This window comes from Stegastes partitus, unplaced genomic scaffold, assembly GCF_000690725.1.
Source record: "Stegastes partitus isolate 25-593 unplaced genomic scaffold, Stegastes_partitus-1.0.2 Scaffold631, whole genome shotgun sequence".
NCBI classification, from domain to species: domain Eukaryota; kingdom Metazoa; phylum Chordata; class Actinopteri; family Pomacentridae; genus Stegastes; species Stegastes partitus.
The window spans coordinates 346273-373730 of record NW_007578362.1 but is presented as its reverse complement, the minus strand read 5'-3'; the positions used below and the strand labels follow the sequence as shown (position 1 = coordinate 373730).

At 40.6% G+C, this 27458-nt stretch overlaps 3 protein-coding genes across 3 annotated transcripts in view; all 3 read right to left on the bottom strand.

Annotated features, from left to right (window-relative positions):
• Positions 1-3971, bottom strand: part of LOC103363086 (uncharacterized) — a gene marked incomplete at its 3' end in the record, with an annotated part of 8867 nt that extends 4896 nt beyond the window's left edge. Inside the window, exon 1 of the mRNA XM_008289687.1 lies at positions 3851-3971. Coding sequence (XP_008287909.1) covers positions 3851-3911 — 61 coding nt within the window. The remainder of the gene's footprint in view (positions 1-3850) is intronic.
• Positions 3972-5599: 1628 nt separating this feature from the next.
• LOC103363083 (proline-rich nuclear receptor coactivator 1) lies at positions 5600-12035 on the bottom strand. The gene is made up of 2 exons (XM_008289683.1): positions 11396-12035; positions 5600-8527 (listed from the first exon to the last, which is right to left on the bottom strand). Exons 1-2 carry the CDS (start codon positions 11726-11728, stop codon positions 8051-8053), a joined length of 810 nt encoding a protein of 269 aa, XP_008287905.1. The 5' UTR covers positions 11729-12035; the 3' UTR covers positions 5600-8050.
• A 1705-nt stretch (positions 12036-13740) lies between these two features.
• Positions 13741-26456, bottom strand: LOC103363081 (cysteine-rich protein 2-like). The gene is made up of 8 exons (XM_008289682.1): positions 26311-26456; positions 21159-21253; positions 19482-19539; positions 19256-19387; positions 18261-18329; positions 18055-18149; positions 15822-15879; positions 13741-15253 (listed from the first exon to the last, which is right to left on the bottom strand). The coding sequence occupies exons 1-8, from the start codon at positions 26351-26353 to the stop codon at positions 15186-15188; spliced, it is 618 nt and encodes a 205-aa protein (XP_008287904.1). The 5' UTR covers positions 26354-26456; the 3' UTR covers positions 13741-15185.
• Between the last annotated feature and the right edge of the window lie 1002 nt (positions 26457-27458).

Below are 27458 nucleotides of genomic sequence, written 5' to 3'. Positions count from 1 at the left end.
CCTAACTGATACACTCATTAGACTCTGTCATAAACGCTACAGCTTGAAAGTCTAAGGAGCTCAAAGATCTGAAAAAGCAAATCACTGACTTGAACAAGACAGGAAAGTTGCTTGGAGCCATTTCAAAGTGGCTACAGATCTGAAAGTCATCTGTGCAAACAATCGTAAGTATAAAGTACACAGTACAGTTGTGTCACTGCCATGTTGAAACACAAACTATCACCTGCTGCTGAGAGACAATTGGGCTGGAGAAAAAGCAAATCTGTGATAAATTAGAAGCTGCTGGAACATAGGTGTTAGCGTCAACAGTTTAGTGTGTTATATGAGGTGTGTCAGAAAAGACATATTTCAAACCTAAACTACAAACTAGAAGTTTTCCCCTTCGAAATAATCCCCCTGGAGTGTAACACACTTTCCTAGTCTTCTCTGTCACACTGCCATGCACTCCGGGAAGGACTCTTCCGGGATCCTCCACAGCCCTCTAGATGTTGTCAGCGTCTGTCCCCTTGATGACCCCCTTGAGCTTCGGGGAGAGGAAAACATTCCCCGGAGCCAGGTGGGGTGAGTAGGGAGGTTGCTCCAGCACGGTGATGTTCTTCTCCACCAGGAACTGTCTGATGCTCAGGGCATTGTGAGCAGGTGTGTTGTCATGTTGAAGCAGCCACGACTTGTGCTGCCACAACTCTCACCTCTTCTGGCGCACTGAATGAAGCAAAGGTCACAGGATCTCTTTGTAGACATTCCAGCTGATCGTTTGAAGGGGAAAATTGGTAGTTTGTAGTTTGGGTTTGAAATCTATCTTTTGTGACACCAGTCCTGGAACTTGTCTGACACACCTCGTACAGTACTACGGGCTGAGAGGCTGCCATGCAAGAAGGAAGTCTTTCCTAAGGGAGGGGTAGCTTCATTTTTGACTGACGTTTGATGCAGATCACATGGATAAAGATAAAGCCTTCTGGAGGAAAGTTCTTTGGTTATTAGTAACTACTGGCCAAGATGATCAGAAATATGTTTGGAGGAGAGAAGATGACACCCTTAACACCAAACCTTCCATTGAGCATGGTGGTGGTAGTATTATGGTCTGGTACCAGGGGACCTGGTGCTTTACACAAAGTAAATGGAGTAATGACAAAGGAAGATTACCTCCACGTTCTTTAGGAAAAACTAAAATCATCAGCCAGAAGGTTGAACGTGGACACAGTTGGATGTTTTAACAAGGCAATGACCCCAAACACACAAGAAATGGCTAAATGAGGCTAGAAATAAGACTTTAGACTAGTAACCCCAAAGTCATGACTTAAACCCGTCAAGACCCTGTGGACTGTGATGAAAAAACATGTCTGTGTTTGAAAGTCAACACATTTAGTTTAACTGCGTCAAGTCTGTTAGATGTGGTCAAAGCTTGCCAGAAGCTTGTAGATAGCTACCAAAAGCTCCAAGTTGAGATGAAAATCACCAAAGGACATTAACAGAAATATTAGAACAGCAGACTATTTTATTCACAGAGGACCTATAATAAATCTATAAAAGAACCAAAATGCACGATTGCTTTTTGTGACAAAGAAGAATGTGCTTTATTGATTCCAGCAAAGAAAATTCTCAGTTATAGGAATCATTGGAAACTTCAGACTGCCTTGATATCCTCGGTTTGGCTTTAGGCTATAATCCCTCAAAGTAAAAGTTGCACCTGTAACTGATCAGAAGCTGTAATGTGATGACTGAGTTTAGGAACAGTATTGTGGTGATAGACACTCACTTCTGCTACATTTACAGCTATCATCCACACTACTTCAGCGTTTTACGACCATAAAATGAAAATGTCTGAAAACTTAAGCATTGTGTTTTAGTCTAGATGGGACAAAACAGACACTTTTGGAAACTATGACACAATAACTCGATTGCTTTGAAATTAGGTCATGCTGTTCTTATCAGTCCCTTCCCTTTTTCAGAAGAAACCAAAGACATCAGTCTTTGCTATCTCTGGCTATTTCAACATGAACAACAAAATACAGATGCTCCTGACTTTGTTGTCTATGCAAGCAGCTGTTATGCAATTCAGTTCTTCAATTTATCATGCTGGGGCTGGTGCAGTTGGTTAGCACTGTTGCTTCGCAGCGGGGGCACATTGATCTTTCTATGTGGAGTTTGCATGTTCTCCCTGTGCAGCGTGGGTTCTCTCCAGGTTCTCCTCCTTCCTCCCACACAGTCCAAAAACATGTTGAGGTTAATTGGTGATTCTAAATTGTCCGTAGGTGTGAATGTGAGTGTGCTTGGTTGTCTGTCTCTAAGTGTAGCCCTGTGATAGACTGGTGACCTGTCCAGGGTGTCCCCTGCCTTCACCCTGAGTCAGCTGGGATAGACTCCAGCCCCCCATGACCCTAGTGAGGATTAAGCGTTGTATAGATGATGGATGGATGGATGGAATCATGGTACTACTGCCACCATGTGTAAGAGGCAAGGTATTGCTGCATTTGATGGCAGTTGGGAACTCTTAATTTCCAATCTGTGAATATCAAAAATCTAACAAAAATGCCACCAGAAGAGAAATTTTCCACTTGATTTTGTCATCTTGACTTCTGCATTTTACATCATTCCCCAAAATAGCAGCCTGCACAGCATGCTAGTGCAGCTTTTCTGCTCTTAATGAGTTTAACATCAATTGTCTAAAACATTTAACACTGTAGTTTTTACACTTTTTATGCCCTTCTGTATCCTCAATAAAACACACAATTACTGACTACTACTACCGTCTGTTGGCAAGTGTTTGTTGTTGGCCGAAAAACAATAAAGTAAACCCCAAGGGAGAGTCAAACTTGTGAAGGTTTTGTACATTGTAAAGACATAATTTCTCTGACTTCCCACTTCTGAGATACAATAAATGCACCTCATTGCTTGGTTACTTGTGACATCAGAGTGTTTATGCATTTTAGCAAACGACCATCAGTCAAGAAAGCCACAAACATCTATAAACCCTGTGTGACTGAAAGTATGAACAATTCTGCAAACTTGTGGGAAATAAACACAACAGTGAGCAGCCAGATGCTGTCACTCATAGAGAGAAAACTTCTTTGCAGATTTCCTCCGCTGACCGTCCATGTTTGATTTGTGTATGCACTTAATGACTTGACAGTGAAACAGCCCTGAGGCGCTCTTAAAGTCTGTCAGTGTATAAGTTTGCAGATTTGGATTGGAACATTTTATATGAGCGACTATTTCCTTCTGCTCCCGGTTTACATGTAAATGCATGTGATGTGCATTTTCAGCAGTGTTGGTGTGGATCTTTCTGAAACGGTATTGAAACATTTTATTGTCACACTGTATTTATACTTTTTAATCCTCTTTTTTAAAATTGTAGCAGCACCGTCTGTTTTTTCTTGCACCTTAACTTGATCTTCTACAGCACAATTTGCACCTTATTCTCCTTAAATGTAACACTTGTGAGCTACTGGATACCTGAAATTTCCCCCAATCTGTGTTTCTATCTAAAATGAAAACATGATATTGTGGATTGCTCTGATTTTACTTTTTTCACACTTATAATAATTATAAGTAGCTTTTCCCCCCTTATATTATAAAACACAAGTTATTTTAATCATATCTATTAGTACAGTTGCATGAATTGCATTTCTCATAATGTCTTGTTGAAAATATGACCGAAGAATTTTATTTTTTTTTTAAATGTGAAAAAACATCCACATTTTTAAAGTTTTTCTCACCTCTGATCAACAAAAATCCAACGAGCTGATCGATGAGAAAACGCCTCACATTGACAATTTGTTGCACAAAATTAGAATTAGTTATTTGTGTTTTAGGAGAGCAGGAACGAGCAGCAAGAATCGCAAAAACTCACCTGTGAACTGAAGCACCAGGATCAGGAAAAAAGACATTTCGGTCCATCTGAAGTCAACCATTGTGCTGCTCTGTCTCGTTTGTGTCTCGCTATCTGAACTTTCTCTGCCTCCTCTGATATATGAGATGTCACTCTGTCACCGTGACTTTAGCAAATGTTTTATCTTTTATCTGTTTTGTCAAAGTTGACCAAAAGTATGTGGAGTTCATCAGCTTTTCATCTCCTTTGAAATCCACCGGTCATTTCCGTTACCTAGAGATATAAATACCAAAACATGCCAAAGACGCTGTCCCCTCGAAGTTCCTCATTTTGGAGAAAGTTAATGCAACACTTTTATGTCTGTCATTTCCCTTTTCTGTCCCTTCTGTCCAAAAATAGGGTTAAACAAACATATTCTGTTCTATCTTGAACTGTAAATATGATCTGAAATGTCTAAGAAACACACAGTATGTCCAACGCAACCCAACAAAACTACCAGAATTCTTACTACAGCTGGTTGCATTTACCAGGATGAAAGCCTGCAGGCTCTTCTGGCCATTCTGACTCCCAGTCGTATGCACAGCTGAGGATACGTCACAGTGTGTCAATGCAGGAACAAACCTGAGCAGCCAGGAGTGAGCAGACAGGTGCTTCAACGCTGCAGAGCGCGACTGAAAGTTTACGGTGCAACGATACACTACTTTAGATTTTAGCAGTTTTTCTGTACATGCACTGGTCTTTGTATATTCAGTAGTGTTTACCTCAGTATGCACGAGTAGAGCTCAGCTTTTTGCAGCTAAACCGTGAATGTAAGCTCCTCAGGACAGAACTCAGCGGTCCACCTGCATCTTAAGGACAAAGGACACTCATTCGAAGATGACAGCGTACAGATGTTGGCCAGAGAGGGCAAATGGTGAAAGAAGCCATCTATGTCAAAGTGGAAAGACCATCCCTCAACAGAGGTGGAGGTCTGAGGCATCATCTCTCACCTGTTTACAATTCAGTCCTACGGTCTGTCCCCAGGAAGATGAAACCACATTCACACCTAGCCACAAAAGACCCTAATGAACCCTTTTGTGGCAGGTGGAGCACTAACGAGGGGGAGGAGCAACAAACTCCCAATTGAAACCGAAGCACAGGTGTTAATGGATCCTTGAGGATAGAAGTATCTGGAACTCCCAACTAGTCAGTCAGACCTGATGAAGCCTCTTGGATGAGAGGTGGAACGTCTTCAAGGAACTCAAGGAAGTCCAGTTGCTACGATTAATCTACCAGAATAACCATGACCTGGATGACTGAGAATCTTCACAGACAATTGCACTGTTAATTTGCATGACAATAAGAGCCTTTTAAATCTTTTCAATATGTTTGCACTTTGTAGGGGCAGCTGTGGAATGTACTGAAAGGATTAAGCATAAACAGTGTTCTTTACTTCACCTGTCAGGGGTTTGAATGTTGTGGCAGGTCAAACGGTGACCCCTACAGGTTTGCATCAAGATATAAGACAGAGACTCACATTAAACTCAGAGCTGCAGCTCAACCTCCAAGCATGCAGTTTAACTGATCATGACTTTAAATGTTTCCTTTATTCAAACTGTAATCAGAGGAGTATGCCTCAAAAAGAACATTTCAGCTGTTACTTAATGCATTTTCTTTTTTACGTTTTTCCATCCAATCAGAATCCACCTGTTGTCAAAAATCTGTCCTCAGTGACTCCATCAGACAACATCACTGTCAGCTGTCTGTAATAAACACACAAACCACATACAGTAGGGGTAACCAATGTTTTAATAGAATTTTTAATTTAGATATGAAACTTTTTGTAAAATAAATGATTGTTTTTTTTTTCCCAGATTGTGGCATGGAGATGTGTTGTTAAGCATATTCTGGTGACTGGAATGAAAACATTTTTAAAACACTGCAATAAAATGGGGCAGTCGTCGCTACATCAATACAATTTTCCATTCAAGTGACGTCACAGAGGTCAAGAAACAAGATCCAGCAGCTGCCTGCATCCACAAAAACCATTAAAGATAAAAAACAAAACAAACCAACAACACACGTGGTACATAGTCACAAGAGCTCTTGGTAAACATTCAAGTGCGTTAAAGTGGGGAAAGGAGAAGGTCAAGAAGAGGTATGTGAAATGAAAATGTGTGTGAAAACAAGTCCCCTTTAAAAAAAAATAATCATATACAGACAAGGTAAGACTACGTCCACATGAAGCTGTTTGTAAGAGGTTCACATGAAAATAATGGTTTTGTCGGATCTCCATTGACGCCAAAACACCTGCTCATTAAAAAAAAAAATCTCTTTTCAACTTGCTTTGTTCGTTTTTTCATTCCCATCTGGTAAGGAGCAGGACAAACACTTTGCTGAGTCTCAGCTGGTTTTTCCTGTTCTGTTCCTGTTGTCCCCGCTGACTGAGACGCGGAGCTGCAGCCATGATGCAGGCGTTTATTCTGATAGCGATTAAAGCTGCGACGATTATTTCCACTATGGCGTAATGAATTGAATCATAGCACTCGATTAAACGTGAGGTAATCGTTAACATGCCAATTACAAAAGTGACATAATGAAATGTCTTTTGTTCCAAATCCACATATATTCTGTTTACAAGAAAATAAAGCCGACAAAAATGTAGAATCAGTAAACTTTTTTTCTCTTCCACAATGACTAAAAACTTAATCCATCCTTTCCTGTCGATCACTTGCTTTAATCAACTCGCCTGAGTCAAGACATTTTCCTACGAGAACCTGCTGGACGTCAAGTCAGCTGGAGGTGGAATACCAGAGGTTGCAGCTGTATTTGAACGTGAGCACAGCAGCCGCAAGCTCAGAGGCAAGAAACGCAAACATGAGGAAGCTTCTGGCAGCTCAGCCGCCCACAAAGCGTCCGGTTGTTCGACAGAGTGTGAACATAGCAGAGACTGACATGGATGGAAAATATCTTGGACTGAAGCGCAACTCCTAAAATGTGGCATGGACAGCAGCTGGGTTACAGACAGCGATGGCATTTAACAACTGATGGCAGAGGACATTAGAAGGACGCGTCCCCATGTCCTCAGAGCCGCTGTGCTGTTGGTTTCTTGGTGTGAAACAAGTTTCTAAGTGCGAATGGAGGGAAAGAAAAAGGTCCTCGATTCAGTCAGCTTAATGTGGACGTACCCTACATCAGTGCATAAAGTTAAACAGAAAAAGCGCTCGCTGTGGATGCTGGATACTGGCTTTGTGCAGCAGCTGGTTGTGAGACTTTCACATCTTCTTCAGTTCATTGAGGCTCCGACAGCCTCGTCGGCTTCACGGTCGCTGACCTGAAGCTAGACTTTTCACCGGCTGGACCCGTGTACAGGGAAGGGAGAGAACTTCAGCCAGCAGCTGGTAGCTTTGGGCCATGGCTTTTTTTTTTTTGATTTGTCCGCTGTCCAATCCATTTTGAAAGGTAACCAGCCAGGACCTGCAACAAGTCCTCTCCTGTGCTCTAAGCTGGCTGGTGGATTCATCAAAGTGGCCGGTCAAGCTTTGGAACATCAAAAGTTAGGTGTCTCGCCCTTCCCGATTGTAGTTTTCAGTGCAAATCGGTAAGAAAAGTCTTTCTTACATCCACTGTGCCTCACACTGAAGGAGCTGGAACAAAGTGCCTCAGTTTGCAGGGGACTTTTTTTTTTTCTTTTTTGGAAAATCCTCAGTAACAAAACTAGAATCTCAGTTAAAATAACAAGAAAATATACACAAATATTTGTTTACAATATATTATGTACATTTACACAAGCTTAAAAAGTCGAACGCACGGCTGCCTTTTCAAAAGTGTTCACAGAGAAAGTGCTGTCGTCACTTTGCATCGCGTAAACTCGAGACACTGAGTGTGTTGCTGCTGGAGACGACCTCAGACTCCCACACGCTTCCCACGAATTAGATAACACTATTTTCCTCCTTTCTTCTGCCAAAAAGAATTCAGTCAGTATCTGATAAACACCTGACATACACAGCATGTCAGTCAGATTCCTAGCAGCAACACAAAGTGTCCAAAATGTTCACAGATGCAGGCAGCGTGTTGGCTAATGAGAAATTGTATTACAGTGAATTGAAACTCCCTACATTGTATTGCAGTGTGTTAAAAGCCAAACTCCATTTAATTTTCCTTTTAAATTTCCCAATTGTTGGCGTTAATTGCTGATCGCATATCAGAGAGATCAGCTCCAATCACAAAACGCCAGGCTAGTCATGATTTATCCTGAACCTTCAGCAGTGACTTTAAATGAACAGTCATTTGCTCCCTGCTTTGGTTGCTTTGTTGTGGCTCGTTTTCTCCGACCCAGTGACTGGGCGGTTTGGGTAAGACACTGGGTGAGGGCGGCTCGCTGAACTTGGCTCCGGCGTAGACCTTCTCGGCATCTTTGAGGTATTCGGGCAGGGCTTCAGCAGGCGGAGTGTTCACGATCTTCACGTTGTTGGAGGCCAGGAGGGGTTTTTTCTGCTCTCGGTGTTGAGGCTGGGGTAAGGGGGAGGGCTTATTGGGGCTGCTGTTGTCCTTCTTCTTCGTGGAGTGCGAAGCGCTGGGTGTTTGGCTCTGCTTGGGCTTGTGGCTGCGGGCATTCACATTCTGGGTGATTTGATCGTGTCTGGGCAGGTTGCGGGCAGGTTGGCCTCCTGGCTGCGTGGCACCTCGCTCCGATCGGCCACCTTTGGATTTCAGCAGCTACGAAACAGACACAGTCATTAATCCAACTGTAAAGTAACAGAACTCGAAAATAGATATTTTTTTACAGCAGAGACATCCAACTGTGAGGAAGAAGTCTGTGCATGTGTGTTTGTTGTTGAGGCTTTTGTCAACAACTGGTCATGTGACATACTTCCCACTCAGCGGGTGTGTTGCTGAGGACCCAGTGTTGAGTGTGAGGTTGTTTAAATGAGCGAGCTTCGTATTTTGGCTCAAACTTTCACAGCAGTGTGTTTCAGCAGGATTTGCTCATCATGTACTGACTCCAGCTTTTTCTAAACTCAAACCGTACGCAGTCTTATTACCACCGAATATAAAGTTCTCTTCGGCGCTACCTTTACAAACTCTCACCTGTCCCACTATCTGATTTATCACTGTTTAACCCAGTGACTAATGAAAGTCTGGTTTCTGTTTGGTTAATTAGCAATAGCTGGCTTGAAGCCCAGTATCGCTATAATGGTCCTCTCTGAACTTTATGTGTGTGATCAATGCAGTCATGTTTTTGTGTATTGTTTTGTATATCGTACAGCAACACACACACGGCCCACTACGTTCAGTAAATGTTAGCCTATGCACATAACATCAATCTAGATAATGTCATGTATCTGTATTGCAGTTCCACATCGATGTTGCTGAATCATTTACAGATAAATGTTGGCAGCCTGAATCACTGTGTGGTTACTGACACTCCCCATTCCTCCTGCGACAAACAATTCAATCAGTTCCTCAACACACACCTTCAGAACGGAACTTTTTCTCAGAGTGTGTGAGATGAAACTTGAAGTGGTCGCATTCGTGCGAGTGCATGATACTCATTAAGCTGCACTGGTGTCACTGTAACCGCAGGCAGCTACTGTGTTAACCACTGTGGTGGAAAGCAGCACTTTAAAAACTTTGGTGGTTTGGTCAGTGTGTCTCTGCTCGGTACGTCAAACAAGCTGTTGAGCTGCTGTGTGTGAAAAAGCAGCTGATTATTTAAAAAAATAAAATAAAAAAAATGAGGAAAGCCAAAGTAGTTCGGCCGCAAAATTAAATGATCATTAACAACAATAATGATTTCAGCTTCGCACCACTACATGAACACGGTCCACTGGGTTATTTACTCCTAAAAATCATCTCGTGAAATGTGGAGCGCATCTGCATTCACTGTTTTTTTTTCCACACATAGAAAACAGCACACGTAGAAAAAAAAAATCACTTAATCTCAGACAAATCTTGTGTGAGCAAACCACAGCATCGACCGCAGGCTGCAACGTGAGGCGTTCAGGGAACATCAGTCAATTGTAGTGTCTATCAATAAGAAAATGTTCAGCAAGTCATGTGTTTTGCTGTGACAAGGCGGAAGTGAAGGGTGCTACCAGTGACAAAGTTAGTCTGGAGCCCTCACTAGTGGTGTAAAATAATAATAAAAAACACTGTCCTATCATCATTTTTTAACTAATCCCAGTTAACCTCCTCAGCCATCGCTAAGGTGCTTGATTAACAGGTAACAGCATAAATTGTGATTGCCTTCATATTGCATCATGTTATAAAATGTGTTTCAAGGGCAGGATTGGACTCTGCTACCACTGAGGTTAAGTACACTAAGTAAACCCACACATATTCAAGAGACCACAAAACAGAGTCCCATCGCAGCGGCTACAGCTACTTCATCCGGCTCTGTGTTTTTGCTGCAAACATTTATCTGCACGAGGACAAACCCAGTAGTCCACGTCAACGCCTTTCTAAAGATGACGTCGAGATGTGCAGTGGTGGAGGCAGTATTCACATTATTTGCTTAACCACACCTAAAAAGAACTAAGCAAAAGTGAAATGAATAAAAGATGCTAAGATGTTTAAAGTAAATCAGTGTCTTATGTGACGGGGACAACGCAGAGAATCACAACCTCCATCAAAATCATTCAAATCTTAAAATTACAAAGTCTGGCAAACCTCAATCTAACGTTCATCAAACTTCCTTCACAAACCTAATTTCCTGCTCTTGTTATCTTTCGTGCCTGTGTTCTTTACATCAGTGCCTGGCCCATAGCAACAGCTCAATTTAACAAGTAAACAATTCAATTTCTACCTCATAAAACATTTGTGACGTCGTTCGTTTCACTCCACCTTAAGCTTTATCTCCTTCTCTTTTATTGTGCGGACTAACTTGCCTTCATTGTGCAATCTGGGGGAATTTCCTGAGCCTGAATCAGCTGCTGGAAACAGAAGTGTTCATCACATGATGGCTTCACTGTAAAAACTACGTCACTTCAAAACGCCTCGAGCACAATAGTAGATTTAATCACACTAAACTCACTTCAGAATTGCATGAACATTTTGTTTGCTTGAGTTTAAGAACTTTTGATGAGATCTTGTAAATATACATCATCAAAAACACAACAGAAGTGATGTAAACAGGGCTTGTGTTATTGCTCAGGTGGATAAAATATCAGGGATGCAGCATCACACTGACCAAAGTGTTTCCCCTTTACCATCTTCTTTTGTCTCATCAGTCCCCATCCAGCCTCACTAATACTACACGTACACAAATACTGACATAAGGTGTAAGAAACCCAACAAACAATCAGATCTTGAAATAAACTGTGAATAAAACCAGACTGATGCTGGAGCTCCTCTGGTCAGATGCTACAAGAACACAGTGTCCCTTCAGAAAACAGCCAATATGGTGCATTCTGAGGTTTGTTATTGATTTCTGGTAGGAAGTGTGAGCTGAAAATGTCCAAACTGGGTAAAAATAGCCCTGTTGTTTACCCCGTTAGAGGCGCGGACTTGTTGGTAAACAGCTATTGTTGAGCCCCACAGAGCTGCAGCACTGCGGGCGACAACAGCCACAAACCGGACACTCACCTCCTTCTTGGCTCCCTGTCTGAGATGATGGAGGGTCAGCACGGTCTGCGTACCGGCAGGGTGCTCGGTACCGGGCTGGACGGCGGGTTTGTTGACGGATGAAGCCGTCAGGGTGTTGTTGTTGTGGTCGGACAGGCGGACGTTGGGGCAGTTTCTCGGTGGTTTATGGTGATGCAGCGGCGCCGTCGTCGTCGTCCGCAGCTTCCTGCCTCCTTTCTTCAGCAGCGCCTGCTTTGTTTTGTTCATCCCGTCGCTGCTGGAAATGATCGGGTTGTTGTTTTCGACGTTGCCGATGTTGGCTTCATCGCTGTGAGCCTGAGATCCGTCCAACATGACTTCGAAGCGGCGAAAACATAAACAGGCTGTGAAATTCCTCCGCAGCTAAGTTGTTTTAGCTAACAACGTCACAGGCTAGCAGCTAGCTAACAATTAGCTAAGTCGAAGAAGGAGCTGTCTTCTTCGAGCTGTCCTCGAGCAGAAAGCAACGCTGAACGAATGTAACGTTATATTGTCGCCTCGGGAGCTCCCGTGAGTGAACTTGTGGGTTTTGAATTGTTGCTGCTGTAATAATGGACGCCTTGTCCTGAGATGGCGCGTCGATACCAGTGAGCCTGTAAACGGAAAGAGAAGTAGCTTCAATGCTAAGTTAGCCACAATGAGACGGGTGACTTCCGGTAATGCCTTTCAAAATAAGACGCCTCACTGCCCACGAGGCAAAGTACAGAGATTTACTGCGGATTGCATCAAAAGAAAAACTATGTTTACACAGGGGGCATTCTGAAATACATATTTGATATAGTGTAGACTACTCAGCTACTCAGGGAACTATCAAGATACGTTCAGGGAATGGTCCATGGAGGCTAGTTTTTTTGTAATATTTGGGGATGATTGGTTTAGGAAAAAGTGCTGCCATCATTTAAAAGCATTTTGTTACAAATAAAAGACCTGAGCTCACAGGAGTACCCAGTAAAAGCAGCTTAATATCAGTGTAATGCACTGAAAGTATCTAATGTCAAAGTATCACAACCTGGTCTGAACAGCTGATAGCTCTCAACTTTTGCTGCTATGTTGACACTAACTGTTATATTATTATTGTATAAAAACTATATATCACACAATTAAAGCTTTAGGTGTCTTTCCCTTCTCAACACAAGAGAAATATGTTGGAAAGGCATAGTTAAAATATACCTAGATGGATTTACCATCTAAAAACAGAGATGATGCTTTTAAGTTGTCATTCATATTATGTAAACTCCCTCCAGGCTGCTAAAAACCCAAATAAAACTGGACTCACTTGGCGCCTACAGCCCTGATTATTATGTGGGCACAATGGCATATTAGTGTCACTTCATAATAGACTATTACAATTACACAGTTTTCATGAATGAGTAGTTTAGCATGACTATGAAATTGTAATGATATTGTTTTTGATCAGATAAATTATTCTCAATGTTGGGTGGAGCAAAAATCAGTAAAACATAAGCCGTAGCTTATGCATGAATAAAAATGAGAAATTATACGCTTACATTGGTTACTGCAGAATACTGGGACTTTATGTTATTAGTAACTTTCATTACAATTATTTTATAGAGCAACTCTCCCAACTGTCGGTGTTATTGTGTTGAGCTTGACGCATCTCCTCAGGGCCTGTATTTCCAGTAAGGGGCGTGGCAGACTTCATCCTGTCAGTGACGTTTACCTTTGATTAGGCTGCACCCAACTCTGGGAGAAACTTTAAGACAACAAATAATAAACAACAAAAAATATGTCATCATTAACATTACGGCATTGTTAATGTGCACATCGATGCATGTACCCTTTTAAAAAGTTATTTCCTCTACTCTGGTAGTTTTTTTTGTTTTTTTTAAATGCATACTGGTGGAGAATAAATTTAGTTTCAGTTTAGTTTCTGCTGAAAACAATCTTTGGATCGTCATTAACCCTTTCACACAACGTTTGATGTGGAGTAATTGTGATTTGTTGTTCAAGTAATTAGTTTTCTTCTATTTGTTTTACTAAGTTGGTTAATCAATCACTGTCTGTGACAATTACTGATGTCATTTATTGTCAAAGAAAAAAAAACGGAACAAAATCAAAATGCTGATTTCAGCTTATCATTTGTAATGTTGTGCTGCTTTTTTGTATGTCACTGCAAATTGAATTTAATTACTTTGGTCGGACATTTCGCTTATTTTTTGAAGATTTTAGAGGCTAAATGACCAATTATACCTCTTTTTCCCTTTGTGTATGAGCTGCTCCCTATTAATGAAATAAACCTTTCTTAATATAACATGTAGTTTGGTAATACAGTGTGTATGAACAAACACACATCCACTGACACTGAGCACAGGTTTGCTATCACACAGTTTTACTGTATAAAACGTGATCAACATCTGACAATTCCATGTTCGCAACAGACCCTCAAACTCATCTTCATAACATTCAGTAAAATGTTTCTTCGCTATACCTACACTGTCATCCTTCTTTTTAGAACCAGGATGAACTTGTTCAAAAAACACTCAATATAAATTGGTGGCCTAATACTTTTTTTTTCATACAGTACTTGTTGTAAGTGCACAAAAGTCTGAAAACTACTAATCAACAGTGAAAAAACACAGGAGTTAACAGTGCCTATGGAAGATACTCACCTCCTTTGGAAGTTATCCCCTTTTATTGCTTTTCAACATGAATCAGTCGGCTTAATCTGGCTTTTTTGGTGACTAATTTTTGTCAAAGTTAAAACAGATTTCCACGAATGAGTATCGATTAAAGACATAGTGATTACATAAGTGACTCACCTAATTTAAGACAGCTGCAGCCCATCATGCTAGACATGGAAATCATCTGAGTGCAGTTAATGTGTCTTAACTGATTGTAGTAGAAAGATACTTGAATCTGAAAGGTCCAGTCACTGGTTAATCCATACTCCTGGCTATGAGGGAGGCCACCAAGACAACTATGACTCCTCTGAAGGAGTTACAAGGTTCAACAGCTGGGATGGTAGAGACCCTGCATACAACAACTGTAAAGCATGGTGGTGGCAGCATCATAACATGGGGATGGTTCTCAGCAGCAGGCCTTTTAAAAGTAGAGGGTGAAATGAATGCTGCAAAGCATTGGAAAATTCTGGATGACAAGCAGATGCTGCAAGAGAACTGTGACTTGGGAGAAGATTTGTTTTCCACACAATGAAGCAAACCATCAGAACTACAGAGACATGTTCAAGGTGAATGTTCTTCAGTGGCTGAGTCAGAGCCTGGACCTCAATCCAACTGAGAATTTGTAGCAGGACTTGAAAAAGGCTGTTCACTCATTAACCCTGTGTACCCTGACAAAGACTGAGCAGTTTTGCAAAGAAGAATGTGGTAAAATTGCAGTGTCCAGATGTTCAGGCAGATGGAGGCCTGTCCACACAGACTCAAGGCTGACCAAAGGTTCATCTACTAAATGCTGAAAAGCAACACAAGACAAAAACTTCAAAGGGTGTTGAGTATTTCTTACAGGCACTGTAATCCACTACAGTAATCGGCTAATACCTATTTGGCAAAGAGAACCAAGAAATGTAAAGGCAGATCTGAAACTCTCACAGGAGGACATATTAAAGGTTTGTTTCAGTACAAAAAATAGATATATAAACAATATACAAATACAACATAAAGATCTAAAGTATCCATCCCTGTGAGTGCAGTACATATCGTTTGTCACAATGACCACTGAAGGCAAATCAAAGAGACGTGGAGGGTCCTGGAGGTGTTTGTCTTTGTCTGCACGGTGGCGGCATCATCAGGGTTCAAGACTGCGCCTCCTCAGCGGCAGGATCGTCGTAGATGTAGCTGCCGACGCCTCCAGTGTTCACACCTGAGACAGAGTGAAGATCAGGTCAGTCAACAAAATATATTCCTACATGCAAAACCCCTTCCTGTTGTTTATAGTTGCTCATCGATGAGGCAACTATAGAGTAATCGTGTTTGTTTTTGGGTGTGTGTGTTTTGTTTTTTTTTGTCTGTTAACAGTGTAGCGCTTTACAGGAGAGGAGTTTGAACCTGAAACTTCATATATAACCTCGGTATGGTCCCTTCTATGTCTGATTAGATTTTTGGGTCAATACATGCATTGGTGAGCGCTACAGAGGTCAGAGGTCGCATTTCACAAAAACAGCTCTGCATGACTGAAAATACACAAAAAGTAATAAGTTTAGTATACTAACTATAAACTGGTGATGTAACATATGACCCTGAGACAAAGGTCAAGATCACACTGGAGGTCTTAAATCATCACAAATTTTAAATCCAATATAACTTGCAAAAGGTGTACGATAAACACATAGTTTCTTATTATAATCGATAGAAACCCGTATTGGTGATGTGACATTTGACCTCGGACAAAAGGTCAACTGCCCAACCCCCTCTGCACTGTGGCTTCATACCTTTGGGTCCAAACAGCACAGCATAGCACGGTTTGTGGCAGTAAGGCTGTCCATCATGCTGCAACACAGAGAAAAGAGCTCATCTTAATTCTCCCATACACAGTACACATACACTTGTGTTGTTGTGAACATAAAATCAACATTTATACATCAGTAAAAAAGACATGACTCATTATTTCTACAAGTTAAATAGTCCAACACTTTTCAAACGTGTGCTCACAAAAACATGTTCTGGAAAAAGCTTTATGTAAAACCCACTGGTCCACATGATATGGTTTTACACCTCAACAGCCTCTCATTCGGCCATGGTTGGTGATATGTTTCTTTTTTAATATCGGAGACGACCAGAGCCATATTTATAGCTACGCATGATTAATGTACAGTAAACTTCATTCGCTTGCACAACAGGAAAATGTCATGACTTGCACTGCTGTTACTGCTTCACATTTTACAATTAACATCAATGATAACAAGCTAAAAGACGGCACAACTGTTGTTGTCAGGGCCCTGAGCAGACTGAAAATGGATGTAGTTACTGTTTGCACTAGTTTCACGAGTTAATTACATGAGCTCTGTCTCCAGCGCTGCACCTACTTTCTGTTTAATGCCTTCATTGATTCAGCAGCTGCCTGTGCTGAAACCAGATACAATGTGAGGTTTGTCTGCTGTATTTAATCTATTTTTCTAGTCCAATGTGTTTAGGTTGTTTTCAGTTGTATAGAGATAACTGATGACTGTTATGCTGTGTGGGGTCGACTCGGGTCGCACATTTGAGAGTGCTACTATTCCTAAATCATACATGTTGCTATGTAAAGGAACACGATACTCATGTTCCCTTTCTGGGTATTTTAATTTCAGTAACTACCACCACAATGTGCAGAAACTCTGAATCGGGTTCCCTGAGTAAAGACATTCAGCGGTATTCAGTGACTCTGTGTTCTTAGACAGGAGCTCTGTCGTGGTCCACGTATTATCCAGTCAGTCTCAGAACAATCATAAAGAAAAAACGGCTACAAAGTGAAGAAAATAAAAGCATGGGCCCCTTCAGGGAAAATATGCTTTTCATGTTCATACAAAGCACATCAAGCGGTTATCGTGACAAGAAGATGTACAGTTGTCCTCAAATATTCATACCCTCCCATTAAGGAAGGAAAAAAACATCTGTCACTGAAATAAGTTGAAATAGACAAAAGTAATAATGAATAAAAATGTTATGAAAATCATGACATTGCTTTTGAATTGTGGTTCAACACAAATACATGTTAAAACAAACAAACAAACAAACAAACAAAACAAGCAAACAAGCATGATGGAACTAATATTTTGTTGAACAACCCTTTGAGCCAATCACTGCAATCAAGTGTTTTCTGCAAAGTTTTTCTTTTCTTTTTTTTTTTTTTTCAACCACAATTCAAAAACAATGTCTTATTTCACTAAATTATAATTTAGCAAATTTTTATTTATTATTACTTTTTCAGTTTCTAATTATTTGACTGACTATTTTGAATTTTGCCTTTTCTTTAACAGAAGGGTATAAATACATTGGAGGACGACTGCAGATGAAGCTAATGGGGATTTTTTTTAACTTTTTGAAAATTCACTCTTGTGCACTTTGCACAAGCACCTCAGCAAAAAAAACCATGATAAATCATATCAAATTTCTGTCCTAATAATGGAAGCATGATTTTGTGAGTGTTAACAACAGACCAGTGTTGTAGATAAAAGTGATTTTTGGCCATTTTCTTGATTTTTGGTATCATTATATTTAGTAGTTCCAGATAATATAAATCAATATTTTAAAATGCACTACTTTGGCTATGATCAGTACTGAAGGATACAAAGTTCTGTTTTTAATTAAAACATATGCAAAACAAAGACATTTCAACAAAGTGTTGGAGTTTGAATGAATTCAATCTTTGATGCCAAGTTCTCACTGCAAGTGCATATCAGTTTCAAATACTGTCATAAGGGTAACTAATAAATAGAATCGATAGTGGCTCTGAATAAACCACCTGTTTCACCCTAACTGTGGAACTTTACATGGAGATTATCGTTTCTCAGACCTTCATTGTCAGATTCAGGGATCATGACTAAATGATTCATCTTTTTTCACTCTCTGACACCTTTTCAACACAAAACAAAACGCCATTCCTGCTTGTGTATATTGTCTAAAGCCCTGTATTAGGAATGTTTTGAGCACAGTTTTATTGCTTAGCGGACTCTCATCGCTCACCTCTGCGTGGCTGCCTGCTGCCAGAGTCTTACTGCACCTCTCACAGCGCAGACAGGGCCGGTGCCAGTTCTTCCCCAGAGACGACACCTTCTCAGCTGCACAGACACACAAACAACCGTGGAAATAGTCACTAGACACATTACAACAGATACGTGCAAGTCATATTTAACTTAAGATGGGAGATATGAAGACATTAATCTGCTCACCAAAGTATACCGTCTTGTTGCATCTGGGGCAGATGTTGGGTCCTCCAGAGAAAGACGAGAAGCTCGCAGCTGGAAAAGTAGCACTGAGTTAGAAAACAGTCTGTGGGGTGATTCGGGCTACATTTGGTGATGCATTAGTGTCGGTGGGTTAAAACATTCCTGCAATTAGGGCTGTCATGATTATGACATTTTCATTTGTCATAAAATAACAGTGATTAACAATTAGTCCTTTTCTGTTCACTTAATGTGTCAAAGAGCTTTAGATGAGTTAGATCTTATATCTAGATGAGCTCCTTTCATAAGCCGACATTACAAAGTCCCACTGGCCCGCAAAACATCTATAAAAAAAATCCTTTATTCCCACTGCAATAACCACCCTGAACAAAATAAAATAAGACACTGAACAGTACATCTATCTATCTATCTATCTATCTATCTATCTATCTATCTATCTATCTATCTATCTATCTATCTATCTATCTATCTATCTATCTATCNATCTATCTATCTATCTATCTATCTATCTATCTATCTATCTATCTATCTATCTATCTATCTATCTATCTATCTATCTATCAAATTATCATATTAGTGCCTTGTCCAACAACATTTTAACTTGTCTTTAAATCATATATGATGCTCCGGTGTTTGACTTTGCAGCTGAATCCATGAAGGTAGCATCATCAAAATACGTTTGGTACAAAATTAGGAGCTAAGTGTTGTGAATATATTGTTGAAACTGTGATTGAAATATGACATGTCATCCAGCTTTTAAAACAGGTGAATGTAACTGACTATCAATAATGCAGAATGATTACAGTCAGCGTCAACAGTTTTGATCAGGCTGTGATGTAACAACTGCAACAGGCCTGTGTGCTAACAAACTGACCTGAAGTGAACCTGATCCTCCCAGAGAGCACGCTGTTCTGGCAGACACTGAATTTCTCTTCTGAACAAATTACAGTTCTTCTATTTTTGCACCACATATTTCTCACCCTTCACTGGTCCCCGAGCGGGGGCTTTTTTCTCCTCCTGTGGTTTGGCATCTGTTTCCATGGAAACAGCTGCAGGAGCTTCATTGACAGGAGCGTCGTACACGTAGGAACCAGCTCCGCCGATGTTCACGCCTAAAACACATGCAGATTGTGCATTTTTTAAAACCTGAAAACCATGTATCCAGAGCCAGTATTTTCCATACGTGCACACAGGAGGAAGCTGCACCTTTTGGTCCAAAGAGGGCGGCGTAGCAAGGCTTGTGGCAGTAAGGCTTCCCATCGTGCTGCACAATGTAAAAGAGAGTGACAGAAAACAGAAGCAATGATTACTTTAAAGTCTCAGAGTGAATCTAGGCCATACTACTTTTTATTTTTTTTATTACTGTTTTGAACCAGAGCAATAAAGTGAAGTTTGATACCGTTTTGTTTTTAGTCGTACTGGTTTCACACGATGCCAAATAACAAATGAACCAGGACTTGGTGTTAGACACTCACAAGACTTGTGTTCTCTGTGTTGTTTTCTTTCTTTCTTTCTCCAATTTATAAGACATGAACGAAACTGCTAAAAAGTACACACTTCCTTTTACGATCCTCCTCAAATGCCAGGAAAAACGACGTGTTGTTTATAGCAATTGAAAGTAATGCGTCTTTTCCAGGAATACATCTTCAGCTTGACTTTCTGTGTATAATCTCTTTCAGGCATAAAATATGCAACACAGCCTCATCTAAATTACTGGTCCTTTGTCATCCAGACGTCAGTGATCTTTATGTAAATGTTCTGTTGTGGCTTTATTAGGTCACGTCAGGATGACTTATCCACACAGGAGGCATTTCAGCCGTGTTTCTGAGACTTTTGAACAGTGGAGCTGACACCACTCTTGTCAACTCACCTGTAACAGTAAGTTATTCTCTCAGTAAAAGCTTTTTAAAAGACAGCCAAAGTGATGGAAACGATACAGTTTGATAACGTAGTTATATATAACAGGACTGCAGAGTTCACCTGGACAGGTCGCCAGTCTATCACACATAGAGACAGACAACCAAGCACACTCACATTCACACCTACGGACAATTTAGAATCACCAATTAACCTCAACGTGTTTTTATAATGTGGGAGGAAGCCGGAGCATGTGGTGAGAACCCACGCTGCACAGAGAGAACATGCAAACTCTGCACAGAAGCTAAGTTTCAAACCACAGAACCTTGTAGCTGTGAGGTGATAGTGCAGGACTTTTATATTCATTATATTCAAGTCCATGCAAAACTAGTGCACACAACGCTGGGTAAATTTGTCTGTATTCTGCTGGATACCAGAGCTTTAAATCTGGTATCTGAGGCAGCATTCCTCTGCTGATGCACTGACAGTGATGCACTTTACATCAGCCAGAAACCACTGGGTTGCCAGAGCTGAAGAGAGAAGCAACCGTAGCCACGGAGACGGAGCAGACTAGGAGTTTGATGGAGCATAAGGAGGAAAAACCAAGGAAGCATCCAAGAAAAGTTTTCAGTGCACTATATACTATAGATATAAAAAGAAACCTGCTATTCAGAGGAAAGACTACAGTGTAAAAAAGAAAGCCATTAGCAGAGATGCACACATTAATGTTTCTGTCACTGTATGAGATCATCTTGTACTGCACTGACTGTGACAAGCACACTCAGAAATACTTCTGGAATGAAGACAGTCTCAGTCAGCACTGATTAAACTGTAGGAATGATGATGGACTGTACTGAAATGTATTTTAACTATGGGGTCCCTCAGAAAAAGTGAACGAACTATATCGGCTACAAATGTTGCATATGTAGAATGACACAAAAATGCAGAAATATTAAAATTTAGTCCATCACATTTCATAAATCTAGATTAAACAATCATTTAAACAAACTATACAGACTTCCTCACCTCAGCATGGCCTCCTGGGTTCAACGTCTTGCTGCAGCGCTCACATTTCAGACAGAACTTGTGCCAGTCCTTCCCTAAAGATGACACCTTCTCCGCTGTGGAAGGGGAAGAGACAGAAATCATTACCATTTAAAGAAGTCACAATCATTTGAATTAAACTGCATCATAAAACTACTATGCTAGACGCTTGTGTTTATGGCGTTTGTTGAACATAAGATGAATAGACTCCTGGGCAAAGAGCCACACTGAGAGCTGTGTAACACGTTAAAGACGAAATCGGAACTGTTAGAAATGCACCAACAGAAATGGCGCAGAAAACACAATCAAATCAGACCAAAGACTGTAACATTCTTGTTAAAAATACTTAAGATATCTACTGTTACTGTGACAACATGTCGATTCAATATCAAAAGAAGAACCTACGTCTGTGAAAAGGTATATAGAAGCTGCTAATTTTTTAATCTAAGTCAGTTTTCTGAAGTGCACACAAAAAGAGAACTTTCCACACGGGTCAGTATTAGTGCTAAAACAACAAGAGAAAATGTTTTTAATCCTCTCTTTGTGCACAAATGCAGCCTTCCTCCTCAGACAGCATCCTTTTGCTTGCGTTTTGAAAAGTTTCCTTTTTTTTGTGTGTGTGCAAATGTCATGTAAATTATTCTGGTTTTAAATGCGACTACTTATTTAAAGCCTCCATGTGTGGGTCCAACAGTCATTAGAAGAACTGACATTCACTGTTATTAAGATTTTTGTGGGGGAGAGATCAAGTATCAGCATATAAAGTGGAGCAGCAATTCAAGTTTTGACACAACCTGAATACGTAAGCAACAATTTCCTCTGAATCACAGGTCGAACAGTGCAGTTGTGTGACAGAGCTGCTCGTCTACGTGATAGGCAGCACTTAATGGGCACTTAAGAGTTCATATCAGCCTAAAGCACATTCTTTCCACTTCGTTTTAAAGGGCAGTGCGATGACTCAGAGATTTCCATTTTTGTATCAATTCAGCTGTTTCATGGAGCGACTGGCTGTTCCTCCATCACCGGAACACGATGTTGCTGTAACGATTTCTTCCACAGCTAAAGCTAGCCTTCACCTAAGTCTAAACTTAAAGGATTACTTTGTGCTCATTTGCTTTGTAAGCTGTGAACCGAGCCAAATGAGAAGGGCTGTACCAGACAGAGTATTTTGTGTAAAACCTAAACCATGGAAAATTTGTGAATTGTGACAGAAGTGTGCCTACAAAGAAAGGAAAAGTCACTTAATCAATAAGAAACCTGACATTTAACTGAAGGATTATATAGGCTACTGGACTATTTCTTGTTCTGGATCAGCTGCCAGGCAATGAGCAGCGACACCAGGAAGTTAATGGTCCTGGCTGAGTTTACATAAGTTAAATAGTTTGACTGTTCAGTGGATGTTGTTACCTTTGGGCTGGGACTATATCACCATATGCTCAGCCAGTCTACACTAGAAAGCTGCTTGCTAAAGTCTTTACATTTAAAAGACAGTTTTAGAGTGGTATTAATTTCAAATAGCCAGACTTATCTAAACAGTGCTGGAGAATGGTCTGACTGCATCTTGTTATCAGTCTGATACTTAGGCTCTGATTTGTTTGTATTTCTTCAAATCAGTCATAATAGTCTTGGGTGGAGTTAAGCCCGGTATGCAGTGGTGGTGCCCCTGCAGAATAGTGACAGGGGAATTGGTTTAGTGGAATATTTGCATGCAGGGATGCAAACGTGGTCGTCAAAATGACTAATTCACCAAAAGAACCAATCTTATTGCACCATCCATATCAAACTTTGAAATTTTCAGCACGTAGATTGCTGCTCGGATGTTGTTGTTGCTGTTTCCTACAGTGAGGGAGATTCTTAAAACAGCACCACACAGATAGTGAACAGAGGGAAGAAAGCTGTGTGATTTATACCCACAGTCTACATCTAGTCAGACTAGAGCGGTATCAGTGAAGCATACTCATCAAATAAACAATTACTTCAACTTTCCAACTGCTTACTCACACGGTCACTCACTCGTATTAACACTCAGGATGCTGACTCTCAAAACCGACATAGTTGAATGAAAAAAGATGGAAAAATAAAATTCTGATACAGAGACAGAACTGATTTCCAACATATGAAAGACCTCTATGGCATGTGCTCAGTATTTTGTTCTGATTGAAGGACTCATGTAACTATTAACTATTTAGCAAGTGAAGGCTAAAAAAAATACACACTACAAATCCAGGGCAAAAACTCCCTACTAAAAAGTACAAGCTGTGTCAGCAAAACGAAAAACCATATGAGCCGCCGCTGCCTTTTTCTGACTTCTATCCAAATAATTGATGCAGTTCCTCAGAAAAAAAGCCTTTGTTCAAGCCACTCAGCAGTTTCAGTCACAGAGACGTTTGTAGAAAAGGGAGAAGGACTGACACAGAGTTCACTGACAGTTGTTTATCTGTTTGTCCTCTATCCCAAAATATCCCTGCAGATACACTGAGCCTGATACAACATGACTCTTCCTGGTCAGACTCAGTGGCTGGTCAGCCTGTCAGTGTGATATGTGACAGGGAGTCACATTAGCACAGGACATGTGTGTGTAACAGCTGTACAGTAGTTTTCTTATTGCTTCTTAACATTGCAGCTGTAAAGAAAAAATCACATTAACCCCAGGAGTACATTTTAAAAGAATAATACCTGGGTTCGTGATGTTGTCATATTCCTTCCATTCATTACTTTAATAAACAAACTACATGTCTGCTCGTGGTCTCATGGTCTGCTACTCCACTCCTCCTTTTCCTGTCTCTGTTCAAAACAGCTCACATTTAGTTGGAATCAGTTTTTGCACCAAAAGAAAAATGACGACATTGTAGCCGGATATCCTAAAGTAAACACCATCACCGAGGATACAATTTATTCATTATTATGCACATATCAACTACCTTAAATTCCCCGTACAGCTTCACAACAACAAGTCACGCCGCCTGAGGGCATCACATTTCTTTTGAGATGCACATTTTTTTTGGGAAGCATCAGATTTACTGCAGAATTTCAAGTAGAAACAGGCGAGAGCGGCACGCCGGGCTGAGCCTGCAGGGCGGGGTTCGGCTCTCCAGAGAAATGAAGAGGAAAGAACAAAAAGAAAATTGATCCATTCGACAAATGTGTGATCAATAAATTATTTACCAAGCCATATGGTGTTGGCTTCAAAATGAAGAGAAGCTAAACAGTGATATGTGATCATTAAACTGTCTACCTTAGCAAGATGATACCATTCTTTTCTCTCATGTGGAGTATTCAACGATATTGATTACAGTCAGGTAAAAGACGTGTCCAGTAACTAGAGATCATCCTGCAGAAGCATGAAGGGGATTTTATATGAACTGTCACATTAGACAGTTTAGACTGCTGATCTGTTAATGACTCCCTGTAATCATATCCGTAGCTACTGAATCCATTACTGCAGGATCTGAGCGATGCTGATGCACAGCAGTTATCTACTGCAGACTGGGACTCACTAGCTGAGGCATTTTTGAATCAGTTTTGGAGATAATCTGCCACTTTTACTTCACATCTAATCTCACAACATGTCTGTAGCGCACAGCAGTGAGTTTAAGTCAGACATTTTGTTGTACTGCTATAATGTTGTTGGCTATTAAAGGGGACCTACTCGTTCATTTCCAGGTCTTTATTTTTCTTCTAAGACTCCACTAAAATACCTTTACATGATTCCTCATGGGCCTTAATGCAGCTCCTCAATCATCCACCGTCTGAAACAAGCAGCTTTAGCTCCTGTTTCTTTAACTGTCACCTCCATGACTTTGAAAAGACTTGTTCCCTGAGCCCCGCCTTATTCTCATGCAGATGTGGAGGTTTTGAAAGCAAACTGTAAACCGACTGAGTAACATAATATCTCATTTTGGACTGAAAAGAGCAACTTCTTAAATCAATGTGTGCATGTGGAGCTTCATCCGATTTGGAGCTCATGGGCTCATTAACTGCTTATTGTGTGACATAACGGTGGATTTAGTCTTTCAAACACAAGCTGTATGTATTAAATCTGTATACGTGTGGAAATGCACTGAAATGTTGACTGAAGTTGAAAACGTCAAGGAAAAAAAACAAAGATAATGTAGCTGGTGATGTTGGTGGTGTGTAGGTGTCCGACTGAGGACACAAAACTCACCATTTCCTAATTTCAACATTCATCCATGTACGTGTGAATCTGATCCAAAGCCTCTTGTGAAATCGAGCATCTCATACAGTGACAAATGTAACAAAAGAACAAAGCTATTGCTGACTATTGATATACGCGATAATATTTGGATCCAGGGAAACAACAGAAACATTTCCACAGTGTGACTATAAATATAAATATGGGTGATGCTGTGACAGTTATATTAGAGCCTGACTGACACTATGCACTGGATTTACTGATCAGCTATTATTAGCCCAACAAAGACACAAAGGTATCGGTGTGTATATGTTGAACGATCAGCAACCGGAAATTGCACTGTGCAAAATGCTAAAAAAAAAAGTCATTTAGAATTACTTGGGTTATCACATTAACAATTGACAAATTCATATTATCATCATGGCTCTGTTTCTACATCCTATTACCACATAGATAAACTTAAGGGATCCCACTCAAACATCTTAAATACACAGTTAGTGGACTTTAAATATTAGCCAGAAGCATCAGTGCCAGTAATCCTTTAGTCACTGATTCCAAATATCACCAGATTAATTCAGTCCTCACCTCTATTAAAACTGTCAACACTGCACAAACATAAACATTCTTTCAAAATAAGACAAATGAGAATATTCTTACATTAACATATAAAAGAATGCGTGTTGTTTTTCAGATAGCAACACATTTTTTTCCTAAAAAAAAAAGTTCGACATTACCTGTGACACACACCAGACCTGTTATAATATAGTAAAACACCTTTTTTTTGCTCAGTAGGTGCAGGTTACCTCAGAACCTCTGTGAACTCTGTCATCTAATACATCCGGTTGTAACATGGACCCGCTGAAAACATATATTATCTATTAGAAATAAAGAATGAAACAATGTGTGTGATGATGACCACACTCCCACCCATCGCCTCCTCTAACAGCCGGGGCCTCTGCAGCAGCTGCAGCACACACTCACCGAAATACACCGTCTTGTCGCATTTTGGACATTTGGACGCCATGGTCGGTGAAGGGCTCGTTATCAGTCGGTCCGCCGGTGATCTGTCTGTCTGTCTGTCTGTCTGTCTGTCTGTCTGTCTGCAGCTCCAGACACACCTCTGAGGATGCTGACTGTGCTGCTGCTGCTGATGAGACTGATCCTCACATCCGCCCTCCGCTCCTCATACACGCTCTGACTCCGCCCCCACGGTGACGTCGTGCAGCTCCCACTCCATCCAGCCGTCAGTGGATCACAATGTACATCTAAGTCAATGCATTCCTGTCTGTGTGATCAGAAAAGCAGCAAAGAGCTTTTCATTTTCATCACCTCTTCTTTACTTTGGGGTTTATTTCTAATTTATGTATTCCTTATCTAATAATAATAATAGTACATAATACTTATGTAGCGCTTTTCAAGACACTCACAGACGCCACAACAACAAGACACACACACAAAAAATTACACATAAATAAAACATAATGGGAAATGGCATAAAGAAAAAGAATTCTGAGTCGTAGGCAGGGTTGAAAAGATATTCAGTTCAATTCAGTTTTATTTGTATATCGCAGTTTACAACATATGCCATCTCACAGAACTTAGCATAGTAAGGTCCAGAGCTTATAAATTTAAACAGAGAACCCAACAATCCAAAGATGCCTTTGGACTCCCTCTGAACAAGTGGTCGGCAACAGTGGGAAGAAACCACAACTGGGAATGAGGGGGGTGGGGATAACAGGATAGCAGATGGAGAGCAAGCAATAGAACAGAATAAATATAAATATAAATATTTTGTTGGTCGGTGAGGCCAGCAGCTGCAGATCTGTGATGTGACACTCCGGATCCAGAGACGTCCGCAGGGAGAACAAGCACAGGACCTCGGGGGAAACACAGAATTAGTGATATGTAATGGTGGTTATATTTGTATGGAAGGAAGTGAGTGGAGAGGAGCTCAGTACATCATTGGAATCCCCCGGTAGTCGAAACTTATAGCAGCATAACTAAGGGACAGTTCAGGTGATCCTGAGCAGCTCTAACTATGAGCTTTAGCAAAGTTTTAAGCCTAACCTTAAAAGTAGAGAGGGTGTCTGCCTCTCGAACCCAAACTGGGAGCTGATAACTTAAGTCTC

What these genes read in the sequence shown, in the direction of transcription:
- LOC103363083 (XM_008289683.1), bottom strand. Translation starts at nt 11,728, where the DNA reads ATGTTGGACGGATCTCAGGCTCACAGCGATGAAGCCAACATCGGCAAC. An exon ending in GACAGGGAGCCAAGAAGGAG is followed by an intron (nt 8,528 to 11,395) that starts GTGAGTGTCCGG and finishes TCTGTTTCGTAG; the next exon opens with CTGCTGAAATCCAAAGGTGG.
- LOC103363081 (XM_008289682.1), bottom strand. Translation starts at nt 26,353, where the DNA reads ATGGCGTCCAAATGTCCAAAATGCGACAAGACGGTGTATTTCG. An exon ending in ACCCAGGAGGCCATGCTGAG is followed by an intron (nt 19,540 to 21,158) that starts GTGAGGAAGTCT and finishes TACATTGTGCAG; the next exon opens with CACGATGGGAAGCCTTACTG. An exon ending in CGCTCGGGGACCAGTGAAGG is followed by an intron (nt 18,330 to 19,255) that starts GTGAGAAATATG and finishes CTACTTTTCCAG; the next exon opens with CTGCGAGCTTCTCGTCTTTC.